This window comes from Rhinolophus hipposideros (assembly GCF_964194185.1).
Source record: "Rhinolophus hipposideros genome assembly, chromosome: 13".
Classification (NCBI taxonomy): domain Eukaryota; kingdom Metazoa; phylum Chordata; class Mammalia; order Chiroptera; family Rhinolophidae; genus Rhinolophus; species Rhinolophus hipposideros.
The window spans coordinates 15,834,144-15,857,212 of NC_138059.1; the positions used below are offsets into that span (position 1 = coordinate 15,834,144).

General features: G+C 40.3%; 2 protein-coding genes across 3 annotated transcripts in view; one reads left to right on the plus strand and one right to left on the minus strand.

Moving 5' to 3' along the window:
- The window catches only part of COLEC10 (collectin subfamily member 10), a 412,450-nt gene that overhangs the window by 142,997 nt on the left and 246,384 nt on the right, over nucleotides 1-23,069 (minus strand). The window lies entirely within an intron of this gene.
- TNFRSF11B (TNF receptor superfamily member 11b) overlaps nucleotides 3,187-23,069 on the plus strand; it is a 28,086-nt gene continuing 8,203 nt past the window's right edge. The window contains exons 1-2 of one of the 2 annotated variants that reach the window (XM_081071260.1): nucleotides 3,187-3,591; nucleotides 22,170-22,539. In XM_081071260.1, the coding sequence (XP_080927386.1) occupies nucleotides 3,562-3,591; nucleotides 22,170-22,539 (400 nt within the window). In that variant the 5' untranslated portion in view covers nucleotides 3,187-3,561. The remainder of the gene's footprint in view (nucleotides 3,592-22,169; nucleotides 22,540-23,069) is intronic. The other variant, XM_081071261.1, reaches the window with a different exon arrangement.

Genomic DNA, 23,069 nt, shown 5'->3' on the forward strand with positions numbered 1-23,069 from the left:
GCCTCACACATAGCTGGTGCCCAGAAACATAAGGTTAAATTTATGAGACACTCCATTTAATGTCACTGATGGCCTCTACCAATGAGGGATGTGTCACAGGAAGATGAATGGAGTCTGCGATGTTCGTGTTCAAACGTCCCCCATGGGTTCAGTCATAAGTCCCTGGGTCCATTCCAGTTGAAGTTTAAGATGAACTCTAGCTTCAGTGTGTTCAAGGCCTGCTGCCCACAGTGGTGGGTCACATGGGAAGACACAGGGGGGATTGGCCAGATGGCTCCCAGAATATAACAAATGAAATGACCAATAACTCACAGTGTCTGCTTCCTGTCAGTGGGTGATTAATAAACCACCTACAGTCAGGCCCTGAAATACAGAATCAATACACAGTCTAATTTGTGACTCTAGATAAATGGTTTCCCAACTTTTCTCAAGATTACAGCTCATTACACAAACACACACACACACACAACCAGCCACCACTAGTATGACTATTAGTATTTATCGAGTAGTTACAGGGAGCCAGACACTGAGCTAAAAGCTTTAGGAAATACCATAGGAAAATACATGGTTGCTGCCCTTGGGTGTTTATATAATCTAGATTCAACTTGTGCCCACACAAATGTCCCTAAGAGAACCTCAGATAAGAAGAATAATAGCTAGGAGTTAATGGGCACTCACTATGTGGTAGATACTACTTTGAGTACTTTACATGTTTTATATAATTTAATTCTCATAATAACCTTTATAATTCATCCTCTGAGGTAGGTATGATTTTTATCCTTAGTATACAATTAAAGAAACCAAACAAAAATACAAATAGTCAATAAAACTTGCCTGAGGTCACAGAGCTAGGATGTAGTAGGTCTGGAGTTCAAATGTATGTGTCTGGCGGCAAAGATCAGTATTTTAGGTACTCCCCCGGAACAATTATAGCTATAATTTAGTGAATATGTTCTATGGGCTAGGCACTATGCTATCTTATATGCTTTACTTTTTTTAATGTTCACAATTAGTGATTAACATCCTTTGAAAATGCTGTCATTTGCTCCCTCCCACATTTTTGCAGTATCAGTGTTCTTTTTATCTAACAGATGAGGAAACTGAGACTTAGAGAGACATGAAACTTTTCCAGGGTTAATACTGAAAGATTCAATCCTTGATCAGTTTCCTCCAAGTTTGACTCCTGCATACGGGCATTACATCGTAGACGAAAAAGAGGCATCATACTATGCCTGATGAGCTCAGGGGAGGACTGCATGCCAGGCTTTCCCAATTCCGAGATCGAACGTAACTGCATGGGATGGTCTGAACATAAAATTTCCTAACTAAAATCAGGTCATGGGGGTAATCCCGTCCCAGGCTTGTAGCTTCCTTGACAAAGGTCAGTCTTGACCTCAGTGAGCCTGTCTATTGTCTTTTTGCATCTAAGATAATATACCTTTGAAATGTCAGAGTCCTCTCCTTTTCCAGACCCCTCAGGATACAACCACCCACCAGGGCACAAGACCACAGAGCCCTTCATTGTTATCTTGTCGCCCACATACCACCTGTACAAACTCTAAATGTTAATTATTAACTATCCTGTACCCACCAATGTAAAAGAAGTCTGTGTCTCTGTTTTACTGTTTATCCAATCCCAGAGATTTCCCCATTTTGCTTTCTTCTGCCCCCTTAATCTACCACCAATGGATTTCGCATAACCCTCCTTACATCTCTTCTTTTTATTCTAACGTATAAAATTAGCTGCAAAACTTCCCCTCGCTGGAGCAATTTCTCAATCCGTTGAGATTTTGCTTCCCAGCAAGGCAACTGTTGTCAGTCTGGCTCACATAGCCACATAAAAATTCTGTACAGGTTTGGACGTTTCTTACGTCAACAATATTGTATTTCAAGAAAAATGCCTTCAAATAATATCCTAGACAAACATTATCCTAATAAAAACAATAATACTGCCCCTTACAATTCACCACTACTGTTTGAATTTAGAGTCTCATGAAAGTCTAAGTGTTAATAGGGCAGGTTATAGATGTTAAAACTGAAGTTCAAAAGTTATGGGGCAGGTCTGGAGTCATACACCGCTGTTATCTTCACTCACTGACCTTCGTTTAGTCCCTCGTTCACTTAAGACACCAGTATGCTGTTACTTTCTGTCATTGGAGATGTAAAAATGAATAAGACCCTTTGTCTTTTGTAATTCACAATTACAGCAGAAGAGCTGACATTCTTTTCCTCTAAATATTTTCTTCTTGGTCTACGGATCCCCTTGGCACTTCTGGTGGAACCACGTCTCTGTGAAGGGATAGAAGCTCTGGTCCCTGGGGGCCATACTTGCCCTTCCCTGACGCTCCACATTCCATCCTTAAACTTGGTGAGGAGCAGAACCTACCCTTTTCACAAGACATGTAGCAACACTTGGCCCAAGAGGACAGGGGCTCTGCAGTGACATTTCCAGCATCTGCAAGCAGAGAACTAACCTGAGAACTAATTGGTGAATTGGACGGCCTCGGAATGGGACTGTACTTTAGAAGTCAGTCCGGGAGTCCAAATTTCATACAATCAACTTTTGGGAATGGATGGGGAAGGCAGGAACCCTTTATGAAAGCATCAAACTTCTGTGGTCAGCTTGGGGGCAGTGAAACAACCTTGAAGTTCCGTATGGGGGTCACTAAGTTACCAACAGCCCCCTCTGATATTACGGTGTTGGTAAACACAAAACAGTAGCCAGGGTATGCCACAGTCTGCAAGGGTTTACCTGCCAGAGGCAGGAAGCGTTTTGCTGCTGATTCTCTCTGGCTCTAACCACCTCAGACAACAAGAAGTGAATGGGGAAAAGCCTGGGCTTTAGAACCAGACCTGAGTTACAGAAGTTCCCTCTCCACCGTCTATGTACCATAAATGATTGCAAACTCCCGGAACAGTGCTCTGAGACAATGCAGTGCATAAATGAGAAATAAGCCTTGTCACTGGAATTCTCAGAACACACAAAGACGGGGTCAGGAAAAGAGGGGGACAAAGTGTCTGGGACTCACCCCAGGCTGCGCCGGGACCTTGGCTGAAGGGGTCGCTCTGCGCGGAGGAGCCGGCACAGCGGTGCCCCAGCGGTGCCCAGCCCTCCCTCCACCCGTCCGGCTGCCAGGAGGTCAGGCCGCCCGCTGGCGGGAAGGGGCCAGGAAACCTCAGAGCCTCACAGCAGACAGGAGTACCTTGTTCGAAGCCCAAAGGCCTTTTCCCTTTTCCAGGGGCCTGACACCCCCGCCTCCCCCACCCCCCACCCCCCACACTGCCCATCTCTCCCAGCGATTCTTTCCCTCCCGGCTCTGAAAGCGTTAACCCCGGGGTGTTTTTTGTATTGTCCATCTCTCCCGCCCAAGGATCCTAAAAAAGGTGCAAACTTTGGTACAGATAGGGAATGGATGATCAAAGCCAAGCCGGTACTTCCTGTTGCCCGCGGGCTATATATAACGTGATGACTGCACAGGCTGCGGAGACAGACTCGCTGGAGCGCTCGCCCCGCCGCTGCCGCCGCCGCCTCCAAGCGCCTGAGGTTTCCCGGGGACCACAATGAACAAGTTGCTGTGCTGCGCGCTCGTGGTAAGTCCCGGGCGAGGGGACGCGGGTGCTGGCGCCCCGGACGGCTGGGAGGACCGCCTGCCGCCTGGCCTCCGCACCTCCCCGCGATTGATGGGGACGAGAGCTGGACGCGCACCCTCTCCCAGGAGAGATGTGGGGTCAGGCTGGAACGGGAGCCCTCGTTCAAGCTAGACGTGCGCCTCTCCTGGGGTGTCTGTCCCTCTACACTGGAAAGTTCCTGTTGGGTTTATGGAGCAGAGAGAGGAGCTCTACACCTTTCGGGTTGGAATGAGTTTTACCCATTTTATTTACTGCCTTTCTTCATCTCAGGTTAATCCCCTCATGTAGTTCAGACCATCTTTGCTTAGTTAACTTGGGCATTATTATTGTTAACAATGAAGTAGTCCTTTAGACTCAGAGTAAGATGGGAGATGTCAGTCTTTTTGAAACTATTAGAATAAACTTCGTATGCAGTGATATGATACCATACAGCATTAGGCTCATTCCCCACTTAAGCAAATGTCCTGGGAAATGTTGAATAATTGGCACAGGAAAAAAGACCTGTCTCTCTCTCTCTCTCTCTCTCTCTCTCTCTCTCTCTCTCTCTCTCTCTCTCTCTCTCTCACACACACACACACACTTCATCACTGTGCAATTTAACATTTTAATAAAAAATTTATTAATAAAATGGCTTCTTCCAGTTCTCAACTTCAGTATAATGCAGAAAATATTGGTGGATTAATGTTGTTCTAAAATATATTTAAATAATTAAAATTCAGTACTAACTAGGGCTAAAAGTTATTTTTATCATACTATTTGCAAAAGAAAGTAATCTCTGTGACTTGGTTTAGTTTTTTTTTTTTTTTAATTTAGATTTTTGACCAATGAAGCTTAGTAAGATTTGAAGATTATTCGATGACCAGTGACTTATTTCCTTTATGTCACTAAAGTGAGGAATAGATTGAGATATGAATCAGACATTCACAAAAGGATAGAAAAACCCATATTTAAGCTACATGTTGTATTGAAAGCGTTGGAGTAAATGCTTGAATTTCAGCATCCAAAGCACAGTGAATGGAAGGCTTAGAAGTCTTCCAATTAGTTTGTGGGATACACAAACATAAATAAATAGCAAAGTCACTAAAAGAAAGGTAGGTTGGACAGGAGTCTGCATATAAGTATGCTAATCTTATCTACTGCCATATATATGTGGGATATATATATATATATATATATATATATATATATATATATATCCCACCAATATGGATACTAAGGGGAACTTTTTAAAACTAAACCTTTCTTTAAAAATAACACACATAGAGAATTACACAAATCCTAATGCCTAATGCAGTTTTTCACAGTGAACACTCACAAGCTAGCACCGGATCAAGCACTACTACATTATCAGCACCCAGAAGCTACCCGGGCTTTCTCTCTGTCCCTATTATGTTCATGTACAGAGTAACCAATATTCTGACTACTAACACCATAGATGAATTTTGCTTGTATTTGAACATTATATAAGTGGATTTGAAGCACTTTTTTTGTGTCTGGCTACTTTCCTTTAAAATTCTATTGTGAGGTCATCGCCATCGTTGGGTGTGCAATAATTTGTTTTCATTGCTATATAGTATTCCAGTGTACATGCACATCACAATTGATTTAATCATTCCTATTTGGGACTGGTATCAATAATACTGCTATTAATATGGGGACACTTTTATTTTTCCTGGTATTTAGCGTCCTGTCAAAGATTTAATTAATGATATACGTATTGTCAGTGACTTATATTTCAGAATTTCCACTAAATAATATATGTACCTAATTAATAAGTTCTTAAATAGTAGGTAGACAAATGTTTTGATATGTGGTCTGTATGGTAAGATAGATAATGTGGTAAGATAGATAATACTAATTATAGATGACACGGCATTATCAAAAGGGCAAACTTGGTGTCTTGAACATAGTAAACACTTGAAATAGGAAAAGATTTCCCTTTCCCTTTCTGCACTTTCTGAGAGTGCTTTTATTTTGTGAATGATTGGAAATGGGCACTCTGTACTTACACATAAAGAACCCAAATGCCCTTTTGTAAATACTGAGGTGCAGTTCTAGGAACTGAAAGCATGACAGGTATTTAATACTTTGTACCAGGAATGCCACTGGGTACTAGGGACACGGTGGAAAGCAAGACGTGTACCATTCCTGCCCAATGGAGAAGGCAGATATTGGAGAAGTAATTGTACTGATAACGACAGTAACAAAAGGGGACGTACTGGGTGACTTGGGACTATGAAGATCCTGCCCTCTAGAAAGCGGCAGTGTAGTGGTTATCAGTTGGACCAAAATTCAAATACTAGTAACACCACTTATTTGCTAAATGTCAGTGGGCAAGTTACAGCTCTTTTGAGTCTGAGTTTTTTCTTCTTAAACTGGAGATAATGATATGGACACATGCCAGATAATCACAGGAAGTTCCTGATTCTTATGAATACCAGCTTCTAGCATTATGCTCACAAATAACTGTAGGACAATGCAGAACCAAGAGAATTATGTAAACGAAATGTTGATGATACTCTGAGGAGGGAGAGAGGGCCACGGACTTTTAATTTGAAGGAGGAGTAGAATGTTTCATTGTTGGAGACAAAACCAAGGTGTCCTGAACCCAAGAAGTGGGAGAAAATGAAATTCTGTGGCAAAGCAGAATTCTAGAGTCTTTTATGAGAGCAAAGTATTGCCTTTTATGAGAGGCAAGCAGTGAGGGGGTGTGGTCCCTAAGACTAATGCCACGATCCGGGGCTTTCTGGAATGTTCACTGATAGAATTAAGCAGAGACCTGCTCTGCAAGGTACGGGAGTCACATCCCCAAGTTCTCTCTTTCCTGGTTGCCCAGGAGCCACCTGATACACTGGGAACCTTCTGGCCTAGGTCTAGATTTTAACTGGTGGCTGAAACTTTCCGTCATAGAATGCCAGAACCATGCACTGGCCTTCTCAATACTAAGCTCTGAATTAATGTTATGATGATGGGACTTCCAGTGGGGGTAGGGGGGAGGCGGGGCAAGGCATTCAGGGAAGTAGGTGTTTAATCTCAGGACAATGGCCTGACTGATCTGTTGGACCTCCTTTAGGATGCTCCTCTTTCAGGCTTTTGGTTGTTTTGTTGTTGTTTACTTTGGTTTCCTTCCCTTCCCGCAGTGGTTGAGTATTTCTCGAGCCTATTTATTTGTTTATTTAAAGAGAATGATCACTGTGAGTTTCTAGGTGAATCTGACATACACTCAATCCAAAACAGTCCTGCTCCATGTCCCTAGCAACCTTCCTGGCCTCTGTCACCTAGCAACCCTCAGCACAATTCCTAATTTCAATCTGGCCTTTAATTTTGCTTCTTAGGTTTAAACCACCGTTGTCAAATTCCATTGGTTTGGGAAGAAGGCATTCTGTGCCAGATGTTTTAGTCACTTAGTTCTAGAACGAGAGCTATGGCAATAGCTATCAAAGGGACACTAAACACACACTCACACCTCCTTGCTCTCCTATCCACTAACCAGCCTGCTGAGCTTTTCTCTAAGCAGCACTCAGTCCTCCTGCCTGCACGCTTCCTTTTCTGAAAGCTTGCTGAGAAAAGCTTTATTTTCATCACATTAAGCAATAGCATTTCCTTTCACTTGAGTTTCTCCTTTGGGGAGAGAGAGAGAGAGAGAGAGAGAGAGAGAGAGAGAGAGAGAGAGAGAGAGAGAGAGAGAGAGAGAGACAGAGAGAGACAGAGACAGAGAGACAGAGACAGAGAGACAGAGAGACAGAGAGACAGAGACAGAGACAGAGAGAGGACTGGGAAGTAGACTGAAGAGAAACTAATCTTATACAAAAAATTATGTCTGCATTATTTGAGGCTTTAACTGATAATACTTGGCTATCCCTTATGTTGCTTCTATAGAATAGAGAAGCCCAAATTATCAGTGTATTTGTATGTTTTACCCTATAGGGCAGTAATTCTCGACCATATCAGACTTCTCCCATGCACTTTTAAAATAAATCCTTTGTAACAACTCCCTAGCTTTCCTGAAATGTAGAGTGCATATATTTTACCTATATACATAATTTTGAAAAGTCAATATGCCAGCACAATTATAATACAAAGGAGAAATAAACTAATTTATAATAAAATAAGCTTCACTTGAAGACGTAATGAAGTAGTGATATGTTAGGAGCTTTGTGTCCAATGGCTACAAACAGACCATTAGGAATAAAGACTGGAGCACGTGTCACACTGAGGCTGAAAACCATGATCAATGTCAGTATGGCTGCCGTGCTTTTCTGAAATGGTGAATACATCTCACTGAAGTTTTAAGTAAAATACAACCTTCTACCAAATTTTATGTTGTTGACTTCTTGGAAAATTCAGTATGTACAAAAAGCATGCAAAAGCCACTCTGTGTCCATAGAAAATGGAATTAGAATCTACGCTCAGATAATGCTACACAGCTCTTTTCCTCAGATCACTTCTATCCGTTATCAACGGGACTTATTCTTGTGTGGGCCCTGGGCTTATTTTTGATCATTCAGGACATTTAGCAGCACACAGTCAGCGAGAGTGACAACAGAAATCCCCCACCAATTTGCAGAATTTCTAGGGGATAGCACCACCCTTGTGGTAAACAAAGTATGAGCTCTTTGTAAACATAGATTTCCATCTTCACCATATTTGTACTCCCCAAGTCTCTACAGTGCCTGACACGAACTGGATGTTTGCTGAGTCAAAGGAGCTGGTGAGATTGCTAGCATGTTGTGGATTCCACCAGGAGTTTCCATGCATGTTCCAACAGAATTTATTTTAGTCTCAGAGACTGAACATTCTAATGTTGGCTTTGATCTCTTTCAAGATATTAATGTAACACCCTACCCACCTGACCAATATTTAAATATTCGTTTGTAGAGTTTTACTGTGAGGTTCATGAAGGCCCATTCTTAAGTGAGCAACAAAAATGAACCGGATTCATACACTGACCTTTGGATGTGCTCCCGAAGCTCAGTTGAACCTTGCCTTCTGACCTTCCCCTCTGGTTGGTTCGAGCATCAGGTGTTCATTTCTGGTTTGATATATTTTATATATTTGTAAAATGTGCCAATAGAGATGTCAAGTAGCCATTTAGATTCAAAAAAGTTTGGAGCTCAGGAGAATTCTCGCCTGGGCTAGAGATAAAAAATCTGGCTTATCAGCATAGAGGAGGTTTTTAAAGCCTAGGGAAGGATGATTTCAAAGAGCAAGAGAGGAGAGAAGGAAGCATCTCCAGAGCACATTTCTGATACTGATAGTCTGGTAAACAAAATGCAAATATGAACAATAATAGCAGCCATGTTTAGAAAAGAAAACAAAAATCAAAATAAAACTTAGCAACCCACAATAGCAGGAACTAGTGAATCGGAAATCCTAGCAACATCTGTAAACTATCTATGCAAGAAGAAAGAGTGAGGTATGGCCAACTTGAAATAGATACAAGGACGGTATTTTTATGTGACATGTAATTAGTTTTTGGAACTCACTACCACAGAATATTTTGGGGTAACTAGCATAGAAATGTCTAAAAAAAGAAATCTTTTAGACAGTTGTAAGGGATAAGAATAGTGTTACAACACATTAGGTAAGAAGCTGTGTGGTACCCACTCCCTCTCACATTCACCTGGCTTCTCTAAATGAATGTTCCAAAGCCCAGAAGAGTACAGACACACGAAAATGGTTTCTCCCAACTACAAGGTGACACAACTTGCCAAGTTTTGGGTAGATATATTTTCGCCCCAATTTCGCAGAAGCACCTGAATCAGCCTGACCAGGAAAGGACAGAAGATGTAGGAGGAAGTGAAACGTCATTCCTGACGCTGTTCTAAAAAAAGTAACGTGCTCCTAACAGGCTTAATTTATTACTTTCTCATGGTGATTACAAAAAAAAAAAAAAAAAAGTGTCTCCCTAAAATTATAGTTTTAATACTGTGAAAACATGGTTTAATTTCCTTGAAGAATCTTCTATAACAATGAAAAGAATAGCCTGAGGATTTTCACTTCAATTGAGTCTGCACTGTGGAAGTATTTTCTATAAGTGCCTCTTAAATAATCAACTCTAAAATAGGAAAATAGGTGTCAAGATGAATTTAGATTTAAAAGGAGACAGTAATTTGTCTAAGCTTTGTGACTGCCTTTGTTAAATTCAATTTTCTCCTCTGGTCTTTGATCCCAAAACCTCAGCTCTCTTGCCACATAGTAGTAATGTTACTTTCTTGTTCAAAAAAAAAAAAAAAAAGAAAAGAAAAAAAAAAGCTATCTTTTATTCTTAGATGATATGAACATCAGGACCTTATTCTTTAGAAAGTGCCCCCTACCATCAATTGGCACCAACACCACTACCAACAAAAAGATATGTAACTTAAGAATTCAATTGTGGGACATAGTAACACTAAGACCTCTGCAATGGCAAAGAGATCTAATTTCTCAGTTCTGCCATAGTAGTCAGTGATTCCACTTCTCTGACTCTTCCTTTACTCATCTCTAAAACAGGGGTGTTGGACCAGGTGATATGTGGAAGGTCTGCTTCAGCTTTAAGCTTTAATCACTGAAAAAATGAATTTAAAAAATGATTGATTATACAATATACTATTAAATATCCCAAACATGCAAAACTCAGACTTATTTAAATAAGTATTTAAATACTTAAATATATATTTAAATTTAACATTACTATTGAAGCTTTTGAATAAGTAGTTAAATCAAATTTACTTATTCCTAAAGGAATGTTTTGGGGTTTTCTTTTTTGTTTTAATCTATATTGCTGCAGTTATCCAAGTCTCTTCTGCCCAACTGGTTTCATGCATAAGAAATTCCGTTTATGTCAATGTGATCACAAGAGAAAGCAGCTTAGTACTTTTAAGTGCTAAGACTTGCTTTAGGATCAGAGATTAGTTTTTATAAACTCGTGTCCCATTCTGAAACAAGTCCCGTCTTTAGGAGGCATAGAAATCATTAATGTGCCTATTTTTTATATTACACCTAAAAGCAGGTCCCAGACATTCCCTCAGGACTTATGGAAGAAGGATAAGCATGGTCACTAGCAATCCCCTTATTTCATTGAACAGAATTTTCCTTGAATTTGTGTTCACAGGGAAGTATGACAATTGCATACCTTTCTTTGGAATAAATGTCACACCGTGGAGCGGAATAAGCATGATAATGAGTAGGTTGGAGTGGACATTAAACACTACACTTGAATACCTCTCCTGGCTGACAGACTGAAACGTCTGCTCCCACACTCTCTGTTTCCTGTCTCTCCTTTTAATACCCTGTAAAAAGAAAGACATCAACTAGATTGTGCTACAAGAAATGTCAACTAAAAACTACGAATGATGTTTAGTGAACGATGACGTAATTGCTAAAGCTGTTTGTAAATTGTTCTCAGCTCTCCTCCCTTCCAGAAGCTTGGTAAGATTGGATTCTAGCCTCCTTTCTGGGGAGGGAGGCAGCTAGGATGGTGTGAATAGCTCTGGCCAACAAGTCACTTCCCAATGAGAGCACTTCATAGCCAATACACAATCCCCAACATTTTGTGTCTCTTTCCTTCCCCCACAACAAGCCAGCCACGTTTCAGACATCAGTTGCTGTATCATCCTAGGTCATGGGCAATGGTCAATGCTAGCAGCCCTCAGTGGACCCACTAGGGATGTAGCATGAGTGAGAAATAAACCTTTGTTATTACTGAGCCACTGAGATTGTGAAGTTGGTTGTCGGCACAGCGTAACACGCAGCCAGTCCTGACCGTGGCAGTAGCCAAACCCCAGTCATAGCTCTGATGACGGAGGGACAATAACTGCAAAGAGTCCTTAAAGATCAAAGATGACTAAAATCTACGGCTTTCGATGATCGACGTAAACTCCTTTTTCATCAGACGTATTCTAAGAAGGACTCAGGAGCAAGGACCTCTTCTGATGGTGCAAATTCAAAATGTATGCAACTGAGAATACTCAAAAGCTCAGCTGGACTGCAAAATGGGAGGGTGAACAGATACTCAGCAGGGGACTAAATCAAACACCCTATTTTGTGAGAGTACGCAAATAGGGATCCTTTTTATTTTCCCATCACTTCCAACTGATCCTTCCTTTGTGGAGGTTCACTCATCTTCATCTTTCATCAGGACAGCTTCAACCCATTTAAGCTAAGGCAAAAGGACGTAATCGTAAAACACAAAGAAACTATTCTTAGAATTTGTACCATATATGAAAATCACACAACGTTTCACTTAATTTTCACAAACATCGTATCATGCAGAGATTAATGTCTATTTTACAGATGAGAAAACTGAGTTTCAGAGAAGTGAAGTAACTTTCCATAAGTTACCTAGCTGAGTTTTTTTCTGCCCTATACAAGCTTAGTTCTAGTAACTGAGTCCAGTTACTAGAATGAATCAGAGCTAAGCCTGTGTGGGTGCCTTCGACCCAGTGTTGTCTTCTCTGCTGGGCGTAAGAATGCCCCAGATGGGATTCAGAAATGCCAAATCCTTGGCAAGGTGATGCCAAAGTGTTTTTCATCCTTTTCCAGCTCCTCCTTCAGCTCCAGGGAGTCACCATGTTTTTGTTGTTGTTTTGATATTAAATGCTTGGGCCTCCTATTAGAGTTGAGTTCTCCACCCAGATGCCTTAGGGAACAGGGCAGGAGGCAAACACTTATGTTTTAGTACCTTATTAAACATTGCAATCTTGGGGAAGCAAGAGTGAGTGAAAGAAGAACAAGGCAGAAAAGGAAGGAGAGCCAACTCAAGGAGTAAATTACTGAGAAGCCACTGCCTCGTGTAAAGTCTGTCATTGGTCAGTCTCACAGGACCGTCTTCAAGAGAGGCTGTGTGACCTAACTGCATTTCAGGACAGGAAAAAGAGAAGAATTTATATAGACAGACAGATAGACAGACAGACAGAGTCAACGAAAGAATGTCTAGCCTATAAAAAAGTTTTATAAGAGTTTATTTGAGCCAAAATTTTGAGAACATGCTGGAAGCAAAATCTCAACAGACTGAGCAAAGTACTCTGGAGAATGACAGTTTTGCATTTCCTTTTATGCATTTAGAATCAAAGGAGAAAACATAGGGAAGGTACATGAAGTCCATTGATGGTTGAGAAAGGAGTTGGGAGGAAACAAAGTTGGGGGGATCTCTAGGATTGGATAAAAAACAAAATGAAGACACTGTTACATGGGTGAGTACAGGAGAATTAATAATTAACATGTACAGCACATAGAAATGCTGTGGGGGGGGGGGCAAGGTAACAATGAGGGGTTCTGCTCCAGCAGTGGTTATGCCCTGAGGAGTCTGGAAAAGAAGATGACTCTGACATTTCAAAGGTATGCTTTCTTAGATGTAAAAAAGACTGTAGACAGGCTCATTTAAGGTCAATATTGACCTGTACTAAGGAAGCTACAGGCCTGGGATGTGACTACCCAACATGGCCACCCGATTAGGAATTTATGATCAGACCAGTGTGGTTACTTTTGGTTACTGAATGTGTCAGTCCTGCCATGTGGCCCCCTGAGCTTGTCAGGTTTGTTACATAGCCCCTTTTTCATTCACAATAGACAGACAGACAGACAGACAGACAAAAGACAGATCTTACTGAATTTTACATTGTGTTGTAGTTGATCATTTATATGCCTATCTCCTTCATAAAACTGCAAGTCCCCAGAAGGAAGAGTCAGCTATTAAAGGCTTAGATTCCAACAGGGGGAGATTTGACTCCCAACTTGAATGTGTACCTTTGACCTGCGTACCTGTGACCTTTGACAAGTCACTCAACTTTGCTGAGAATCAGTTTCTTTGTCTATAAAATGAGGATAGTCCTATCTCCTTAAAGGTGGTCAGAGGCGATGGATGATGATAGTATGTAAAATAAGGGTTTAGTACAGAGCCTACTATATACTAATATTAGGTTGGTGCAAAAGCAATTGCGGTTTCTGCAATTCTTTTTTACCCTTTAAACGGCAATTACTTGTGCACCTACCTAGTATAATCTACTAAGCTATTATTCACCGTACCACCCAGGGCTGCTGGGATGGTGTTTTCCATGTTCTCGGCACACAATAAATGTTTCCATATGTAAGTCAGATATACGCTTAACATGTTTAACTTTATTCCATTTCTACTCCTAGTTTCTATTCTATTTCATAACCACCATGGCTCTTCTTTTCTAACTTTCTCTCACCAGCTGCCCTTAATCGTATATTGATTGGGCTTCAATCCAGATCATTAGCAACCAGAAGAGATTCATAAGGTGACGTGAGCCATGTGCGATCTTCAAAGAAAAGCACTGTAGACATAACAAGGAATTTTAAAATTGAGGCACAACACTGGCAACATACTAAATGTATTGCCAATTCGGAGCCTAACATGCCAGGGACTACAGACAGAAAATTCTGAAGTAGTGGTCCCGCCCTCGGCCTTGTCACGTGAGCCTGAGTGGACATAATTACAAGGAAAACAGCAACCAGCCCTGTTGTTGAGTTGAAGGTTTCAGAATTGATGTCACATTTCAAATCTGGTGATTAACAGAAGCTCAAGAGAAGAACGATTAAGATGTGGGAGCCAAAATATGTGAGGTTTCTACCTACCTTCCTTGGAAAGTTTTAGGTGTTTACCTGCATTACAAGATCTTTTTCTTTTTCTCAGAGATCCCCCCCCCTTTTTTTTATTAATCTGTCAAATGTTAATTGTCTGTAACACTCCTTTGAAGTACCCAAAGCATCATCAACAAATAGGTCCTGACAATTCTGGTTGATTCCAAACATAAACAAGCTACCGCTAATGAATTTAAAAGCCTTCACACAACTAAGGAAAATTCTGAAGGGAACAAACAAAAAATCACATTTAAAGTTCAGTTTTACTTGGAGACAGTTCTTCAGCCCCAAGGGAAGCAAAATAGCGTAGAATTTTGGCCCAGTGATTCATCTAATAAATCATAATTGCCTGCATTTTCTTTCCCCTGTTTGTCTAGTAAAAGCTGTGGCACCAAATCAAGTCTGTATAGATGAACAGATTTAGTTCGCTTGCTTTTATTCCTACCTAGAGACACAATCCTCAGCTAAACAACTGGCTTGTGAAAATTAGGAAGCAGTGGTAAGCCCTCTGGGTGGAAACTGGCAGCAGCAGATAAACCTCTCAAATGAACAACCTGCTTTTCTCACACGTTCATTCACCTTTAAAATGGAAGCTACATACAAATGGAACAATACATGCAAAAGGCCATGCAAAATGAAAGACGCTTTAAAAATAAATCTTCCTTCAGGCAAATTCTGTCATCACGGTCGTTTTACAGATGAGAAAATGGCAGATTTTGTGCTTGTCCTTGTAAATTGATGCTTTATATGGTGGATATTTATCTGCGTCTATATAATCATCAATAATCCTAATTGCACATAGTAGATATTCATTATAGCTATTGAATTGGATAAAATTAAATTTGATCTATTGAATACTTGCTATGTATAAGACGCCATGCTAAGCATTTACAGATTCTTAGGAGTATGGAGACTAATACTTTTCTGTCTGAGACCTCTGAGCAAACCCACGAACTGCCTTGAAGCATTTGATCTAGAGCAAGAAAATAATACCAGTTGGGATGACACTGAAACTGACTTTAAAAATCATGCCAGGGATGTTTTCCCTGGAGACAAGAACAGGGTAGATAGTCAATTTACGGCACATTTTAGGTGTGTTGCTTGCTAATGGACTAGAAACTTCAAAATATCTTCAGAAATGAGTTGAATTCAAACTCTCTCCCATTCTCCACATCCTGAAAATTAGCATATGTAACAATGCCTCATACTTGTCTGGAACCTTATTCTTTACCAAGTTTGTATCCTTTTACTCATTTGAAATGAACCATTGCACAGGGATAAGTAAAATAAGGATTGATCTCATTTTAGAGGTAAGATAGTGGCCCAGGGTTACTAACGTGGTGCTCTGAGTTTGGATTCCTAATATGTATATTCTAAATTCAGGTTCCCAGCTGAAAGTACTCATGTTAATTTACATGGATCTAATTAATTGCCATGCTGTATACTTTTTAGAACGGATTTTTCATTATCCTTTTAGTATTCATCTTGAAACCGTGATATCCCTTTTTTTCAGCCTTCTTTTTATCCCATCTTGTAAATGTTTATTAGTCCCAAAGGTTAACACTTTTGTCCTTTTTTTGTTTGTATACCATATCCTTGGGTAATATTATCTGCCCTGCTTCTAGATCCATTTATGTGCTTATATCTCTAACAGCTGTGTCCTTATCTGTATTTCTGTCCTGAAGTCCCAGTATCTATATCCAATTGTCTACTAGACATCATCATTTGAGTCTCATGGATGGAAGATGTTCCGAACTAAATTCATTGTCTTTCTCCATAACTTTCCCCCATCTTCTCTCAGTAATTAATGGCAATACCACATAACTAATGGTTAGAATTCATGGGCATGTTCTTCAATTATTCTTTTTAGTACCCCTCCCCATGCAATCAGTCAATATAGCTATCCCTTCCTCTCCTCCATTACCAGTGTCTAACTTCAACCCTTCCTCTTTTTTGATCTGTTTCTCTGTTGACCTTTCTTCATTCTCATTCTCCTCTCTTCTGCCACCAATTATATTACAGTGATTTATGAGTATTTCATATCAGAGTGGGCTTTTAGATGAATGTTCCTATGAAACAGGAACATTAATTTATTCAACGCCATCACTTAGCAGTACTTCCGGAGCATAGCAATTGTTTCAATAAGTATTTGTTGAATGAATGAATGAATGAATGAATGAATGAATGAATGAATGAATGATTTAAGTAATGGAAGAAAATGCAAAGGAGCTACTACACTACAAAGTATAGAAAATCAAATAAACTAACTTCCATAAGAAAATAGGTTCTTTTAATAAGATTTATAGTTCACATTACAAGAGATCTTTAGGAAACTCACCATGAGCTATATCCTGAATGTTTCCTTTCTTGGCTAAGATGAACTATAAAATGGCATGGTTTCCAAACTGACCACTTTACCTAACTCTGGATAATCCTCAAATAGTTCTCTGTGGCAAAGATCATGACGAGGGATCACAAAAGGAACTCCCAAACCAAATAGTTATTTCCAGCTTTGTGTGGGTTCCTTTTAATGAATTTTCCATAAACGGAAACCCACTAGGTCACTCATGGTTCTGCATCCCAGAGGGCAAGCTCAGTAGTATGGGACTGGCTGCGCTGCACAATGCAAAAATAAACTTGCTGGAGGAAGTGTATTCTTTTGTCCTTCAGGAAGAAGCATGTACCAGTAGAATGCTGTAGTCAAGTCACTTATTATCTGAGAAATGTCCATCTCAGTAGCTTTGGACAAGAGCTAGTCTTAGTACAAGGAAAGAAAACTCATTGTCAGTTCATCAGGACTTCGAGAACTCTTTGATTGATCTCCCAACGCTGTGCTCTAGTTTGAATGACAAATTAGCACTTCAGAGCTCACCTTTGGAGCATTCATGAAGGCTATAACATAAATGAGAGCATTTGGTAAATGTTAAAAGATTTGCCCCCAAACGAGTATTCTATAGCACATGCTCTGGGTTTGAATTCTGCCTCCACTAATTATTAGGATTTGGGATGGTTAATTACTCATTCTAAGACTCATTTTTATAGCTGGCAGAGACTTGATGATAATGGTAAAACATCCTAAAGTAGGTACAAAAACCAAAATATTATAAAGATTATTTTGTAGTCCACTGCCTAGAACAGAATAGAGATTTAATGTGTATATGTTAGAATGGAATAGACAAAACAGAATTCTATCTTCATATTGCCCACCTTTGCTGCCTGCACATGCAATTACCATATCACTCTACTTTGTAAATATGGGGAATTTTCATTAGAAATTTTGTGTGTTTGGGACTAATTGAAAAATCAATTAAAACTTTTAATAATACAAATTATATATATGTGTGTGTGTATATATAATTTTTATTAAAATAAAATAAAATAATTATTATATTAAAATAATAAAATTACTATTTTAATATTATTAAAGAAATATTATATATAATATTTTATTTTGACTTAAAACATTGCAATAAACATTTATTCACCTGTATTTTGAGATTTGACCTGGGCCTTTCTTGGAATCTGTGTTTGCTAACTGGAGTCCCATGCTGCCTTTCTTTCACAACACTTAAGCTATAATTTATTGCTCATTCATTTCAGTTTTGGAACTGAAAGACATTTGTGAAATAAATCGATTCTGTAATCCTTGGAGATGTTTTCCCCATTTTGTTTTTACGATTGACTCAGTACCCAAAATTTATGATAGGTTATTTTTGTGTGTGTGTGGCTTATCTTTATCAACTCATTTCCAGAGCATTCCATTTACTTTTTATACAAAAATAATTCTTTTGTTTTTCACACCCATGTTTATCGGTTTACATAGTCGTTAACTGAATTACCTAATGGTAGTTACAACAACAGCATATATAGATATATATATATAAAACAAGCAGAAGCAGACTCAGCATCAAACACACAGCTGACTCTTGGTAAGCCTGCAACTCCACTGGTAAGAGCAGATGGGAGATTGCCTGCCTGAGGAGAAGGCAGAGCTGAGAATTCAGGCTGCTGGTGCATCAGCTGAGTTTATAGAGGAAATGGAAGGCATGCATGAATCTGGAAAGTGGAGATTGGTCAAGAAAGTTCTGCAATAAAAAGGGGTTGCACTAATAAAGCAGTGGATCTAGGAAGAGGAAGGGGGTTAGAGCAAGACATCTGTTTCCAAGTTCACTGGCTAATTCAGCTCTGTCAAACCAAGGAATACGACAATGGTGGAGCTAGAAAAGGCTTTAGAAAACAACTAATTCAGCCCACCCACCTCCTTCACCCACTACCATCATCTGCTAACAGTTGAGAGATGAGGAAAGATGGCTGGATTTGAAACAGAAAATTCTTTAACACTGTCCAACATTACAAACGGAAGGTGAGGAGAAGAACAAAGCTATTAGAGATGAGGCCTTTCAAGAAAAGAGGCATGGGGGCTTCAGGAAGACTTCCTGGACAGGTGGGAAGCACTAGCTTGGAGGACTTTTGATTTCCCTTCAAGCACAAGTGTTCTACACCAAAGGATGGACAGATAGGAAATGGGATGAGGGAGAAAGAAAAAATGGAGAGAAAATTCCATTGAATTTTTCTTTAAAAGTCAAGCATCAAATACCGAACTCAGAGTGGCCTCTTCTTGAAACAGCACTTTATGCTTTGGCAGACATACCTATGCCCATGTCCTAGCTTTTGCAGATGTTCATTAGTGGTTATGCATTATACACAGAAAATAATTTTTGAGCTCATGAGAATTTCAATATTATCAGCTGAAAAAGGAGATAGAGCCAATATTAAAATCATCTGTCTTCTTGTGGCATCTTTTTCATTGCTTTTCCAGGAAATGCAAAAGTAAGTAAGTGAGAGGACTGATGAAGAGTTCTATTAATCTTGCCCATCTTCTGTAGAGTAACTGGTTCAAGAAATTCTATGTGGGAATTGGGGCTAACCAGAGATTGAGATCTAAACGTCCAATTTTGGCCACACAGCGTTCTGTCTTTTACCAAAATGGAAATTTTTCAAATCAAACACAGAGGCCCAATGGAACTTGCTGAAAACAAGTCTGCAGTTTCTCAAGGATCTCTGATTTTTTTAAATATATATATATTTAGGCCATGCAGTGGCCTTGGAGAAACTACCTTCACTAATACAATTGCTCTCTCATCCTTTGGTCCACCTTATTTAATTTTTTCTCTGTGGGTTCCTTTCACCTCAACTTCCCTGTATTTTGAAGAAATGGCAACTAATTTCCATAGCATAGTTTCAGGAAAGCAACAGGGTGATGTCCAATTGCCTAGAAAAATCCAAATAGATTCAGCCTTCTTGGTCTGATCTTGGATTTGTGTGGCTCCTTCTAGTGAGGAATAGAGGTGCCATCTTGAGGTTTTCCCAGACCATCTCCATCACTTCTTGGTGAGGGAGAAGAGATTCGGCCAGCACTGGTGAACAGTGACCACACTGAAATGGGGAAGGGGGAATGATGGGAAGCTGGGCTGGAGGAGGCCCCACTGCTAGTCCTACCAGGATGGGTAGCATGCAAGACAAAGGCGTCCCTCTGGACCTCTGGGCCAGGCCTCCTGAAAGCAATAGAACCCTCAAAAGTAAACGACAAGAGAAAAAAAAAGCATTTCTCGTGGCTTTTCTTGTCTTTGCAAGTTGCACCAGGAAAACTCAATTTCCTAGCATTGACAAGTTTAGAGATATTTGGGCCAAATCCACACAAAGGGTCTTGGAAGATGCAGCATCATATATTCAAATGACCAAGAAGCAACAAAGTCATTGGATCTTGCTTTGTTTCCTTCAAAACACTGATCGTTATTTATAATTACTTATTTCTTCACTTCTCTGCTGTCTGCCCCCTCACTACACTGTGTGCTCCTTGAAAGAAGGACCATCTTTGTTTTGTGCACTGCCATATGTTAGGTTCCTCCTACAATGCTTGGTATACAGTGAGTACTCAATAAGTGTGTGTTGAGTGAATGAATTGATTCCATCTAGTTCTGAAAAATCCAGAGCTAACCAGAACTTTCACCGAATACTGGTCCACATCTTTCTCCTAATGCTGATGCACTCCAACTGAGACAATAAGGAACCCCAGACATATTCAAGTACATCTTCCCCAGAAACCCTCAGGTCTTTATGAAAAGACCAACCGATTTTGCACTGCATTCTATGTTTTGTTGATTAGGAGTCCCTTACATCTCAACACTTTGAAAACTGCTCTCAGTTAAAAGGTCCATTGCCCTGAGATATTTTGTTCTTTTTTTCTGGTTTATCAGCTCATATCAGGTCCAGTCAGCCCTGATGCTTGTTGTGTTCCCATCAGCAGTAAATGAAATTACTTAGATTAAAATGCCCATATGCTTATGAAAAAGGTCATTCTTTACCATTGTCACTCCTAATTCCAAAGGGAGTACTGTTTCCCTAGCTTGGCATGCTTTTCCCAGGTCAAGGGGTTTCTGCGAAACTTCCTGAGTTTGGCAAAGAAGGGAGTTTGGAAAAATTTATTGTGCTTGGCCAGCCACCTCCCCAAAGCCTGAAAATAGTCCCTCTACCAAAAACAAATAATAAAAACCAAATAAACCACCTCTACACACATAGAACACTGTTTCTTCTGAGTGTCTCCTGTAATTCATGTGAAACACTACCTCAAGACCCTTTGAGATCTAGAATACAAGAAGGAATGTCCCATCGGATCTGCCCTCCCAAGCAGGACCCCTGCCCACAAAATCCTCCATCTCTTGCTGCATAGCAGTCTTCGTGAAGTATGTAGGGGAACTTCTGAAACCCTGCGTGCTCCCTGAAGTCTTTCCCAGTTAACATGAAAAGAGGTGGTCGTTTAATTTTCTAGATATCATTGACCTAGGAGTGTCAAGCCTGGGCCCTGTGATGTGTCGGAGGAAACATCAGTCTTAAAATTCTAGGAATCTTTCCAGTGGATTGCAAGCTCCATGGGGACAGGGGGCGTGTCTTACTCACCAGCATGTTCCAGGTATATCCTGGTCTGCATTCAACACATATCTGTGGGATGAATGAAGGAGTGATCAGGACGATTGTTATGGAATCATGCAACCTTCCCATATGGCCAACTCTGTACTTCACTCTATGTTAGGAATCGTATACTCTGAGAATGGGTCACCTAAAAAGGAGATAGCTAGTCCTAAACATGGCTTCTGTGACCTCCCCATTTAAATACGGTAATCTTCCCACCTTCACCTCCATGAGTCCAATCTCTTTTGCTTATTTTTTATTTTTATTTTTTTACAACACTTTCCTTCTAACATGTAATTTATCTGTAGTTTGCTATTTATTTTCTTACTCCCCCAATTGGACTGTGAACTCCACAAGATCAGGTTTCCTGCCTGTTTCATTCCCTGTTGTATCCCGATGGCCCAGAACAGAGCTTGGCACATATTAAGGACTCAATAACTATTCATCAAGTGAATGAACAAAAGGATAATTATTGATTATGGACTCTATACATCAGGGTCACTGCAGGAGTTTTTCTTAAATCCCTAACCCCAATTCCATCTCTAGTGAATCAGAATGTTTAAGGCTGTGAATCCGGGAATCTACATTTTTACCAAGGCATCTGGTATAGCTGTTCTGAAAATCACTAGTTCATACACCTCAATCACCTAGAGATAATCCCGAAGTCCAGGGAGATAAAGTGTCTCTGAGGCCATGTGGCTTACTTAGTGGTACATCTAACTGCAGTCATTTCTATTCTGATGAGCTTTCTACTCCATTCATCTATGAGCTGGATTTAATAAGTGTGCTGCCATTGCCATCTTGGTCTTTGAGATAGAGCTCACAGAGGCAAGAATTACGACCTCTAAACTTACTTTGTGTGCAGCCCGGTAGGCAGGAAGGTCATGAGGCTTCAGATCGTGAAGGTCTTGGAGTCTAAAGACGCCTCTGCACAGCACCTCTCTATTCCAAGGCTAACATGCCACTCTTTCCCTTTCTTCTTCTAGTTCCTGGACATTTCCATTAAATGGACCACCCAGGAAACATTTCCTCCCAAGTACCTTCATTACGACCCAGAAACCTCTCGTCAGCTTATGTGTGACAAATGTCCTCCTGGCACCTACCTAAAGCAACACTGTACAGCAAGGTGGAAGACCGTGTGTGCCCCCTGTCCTGACAACTACTACACAGACACCTGGCACACCAGTGACGAGTGTCTGTACTGCAACTCCGTGTGCAAGGAGCTGCAGTATGTCAAGCAGAACTGCAATCGCACCCAGAACCTCGTGTGCGAATGCGAAGAAGGGCGCTACCTCGAGGTCGAGTTCTGCCTGAAGCACCGGAGCTGTCCCCCTGGATTTGGAGTGCTACAAGCTGGTACGTATCAGCTTTCAACACACGCCCAAAAGAATTAGAATCGTACAAAGTCTAGTAGGGAATGTTTAAGGGAACACTTTTGTCTGATGACATTACAGGATAGCAAATTGCAAAAGTAATGGAACCTGCTAGGGACGTACAATGTGTCTGAATCACTGCCAAAGGAGCATTTCTCAGAGGAATACTCTGTGACTACAGGGCAATTTCATGACAAATCTCAAATGCAGCAAATTGCTCTCTAATGAGATGCATGATGGATTGCTTTTTTTAAAGGGACACACTCTGAGTTGCACTGTTTATAGTTGACATGTACCTCTATGTTTCACTTCAGCATGGCCAGCTTCAAACTGCAGTGCTTTCTGACAAACATCAGAAATCTTAATTGATACCAAGAGAGTAATTACGCTGATATTAACGGGGCTCTGGAGTGCTAACAATGAGCAGTTATAAGTAATTATGCAAAAAATGAGAATGGGTAAAGGAAAGGCATTTCATTATAAAAAATGAAGCTAGTTCTTCTTTTGGTATGG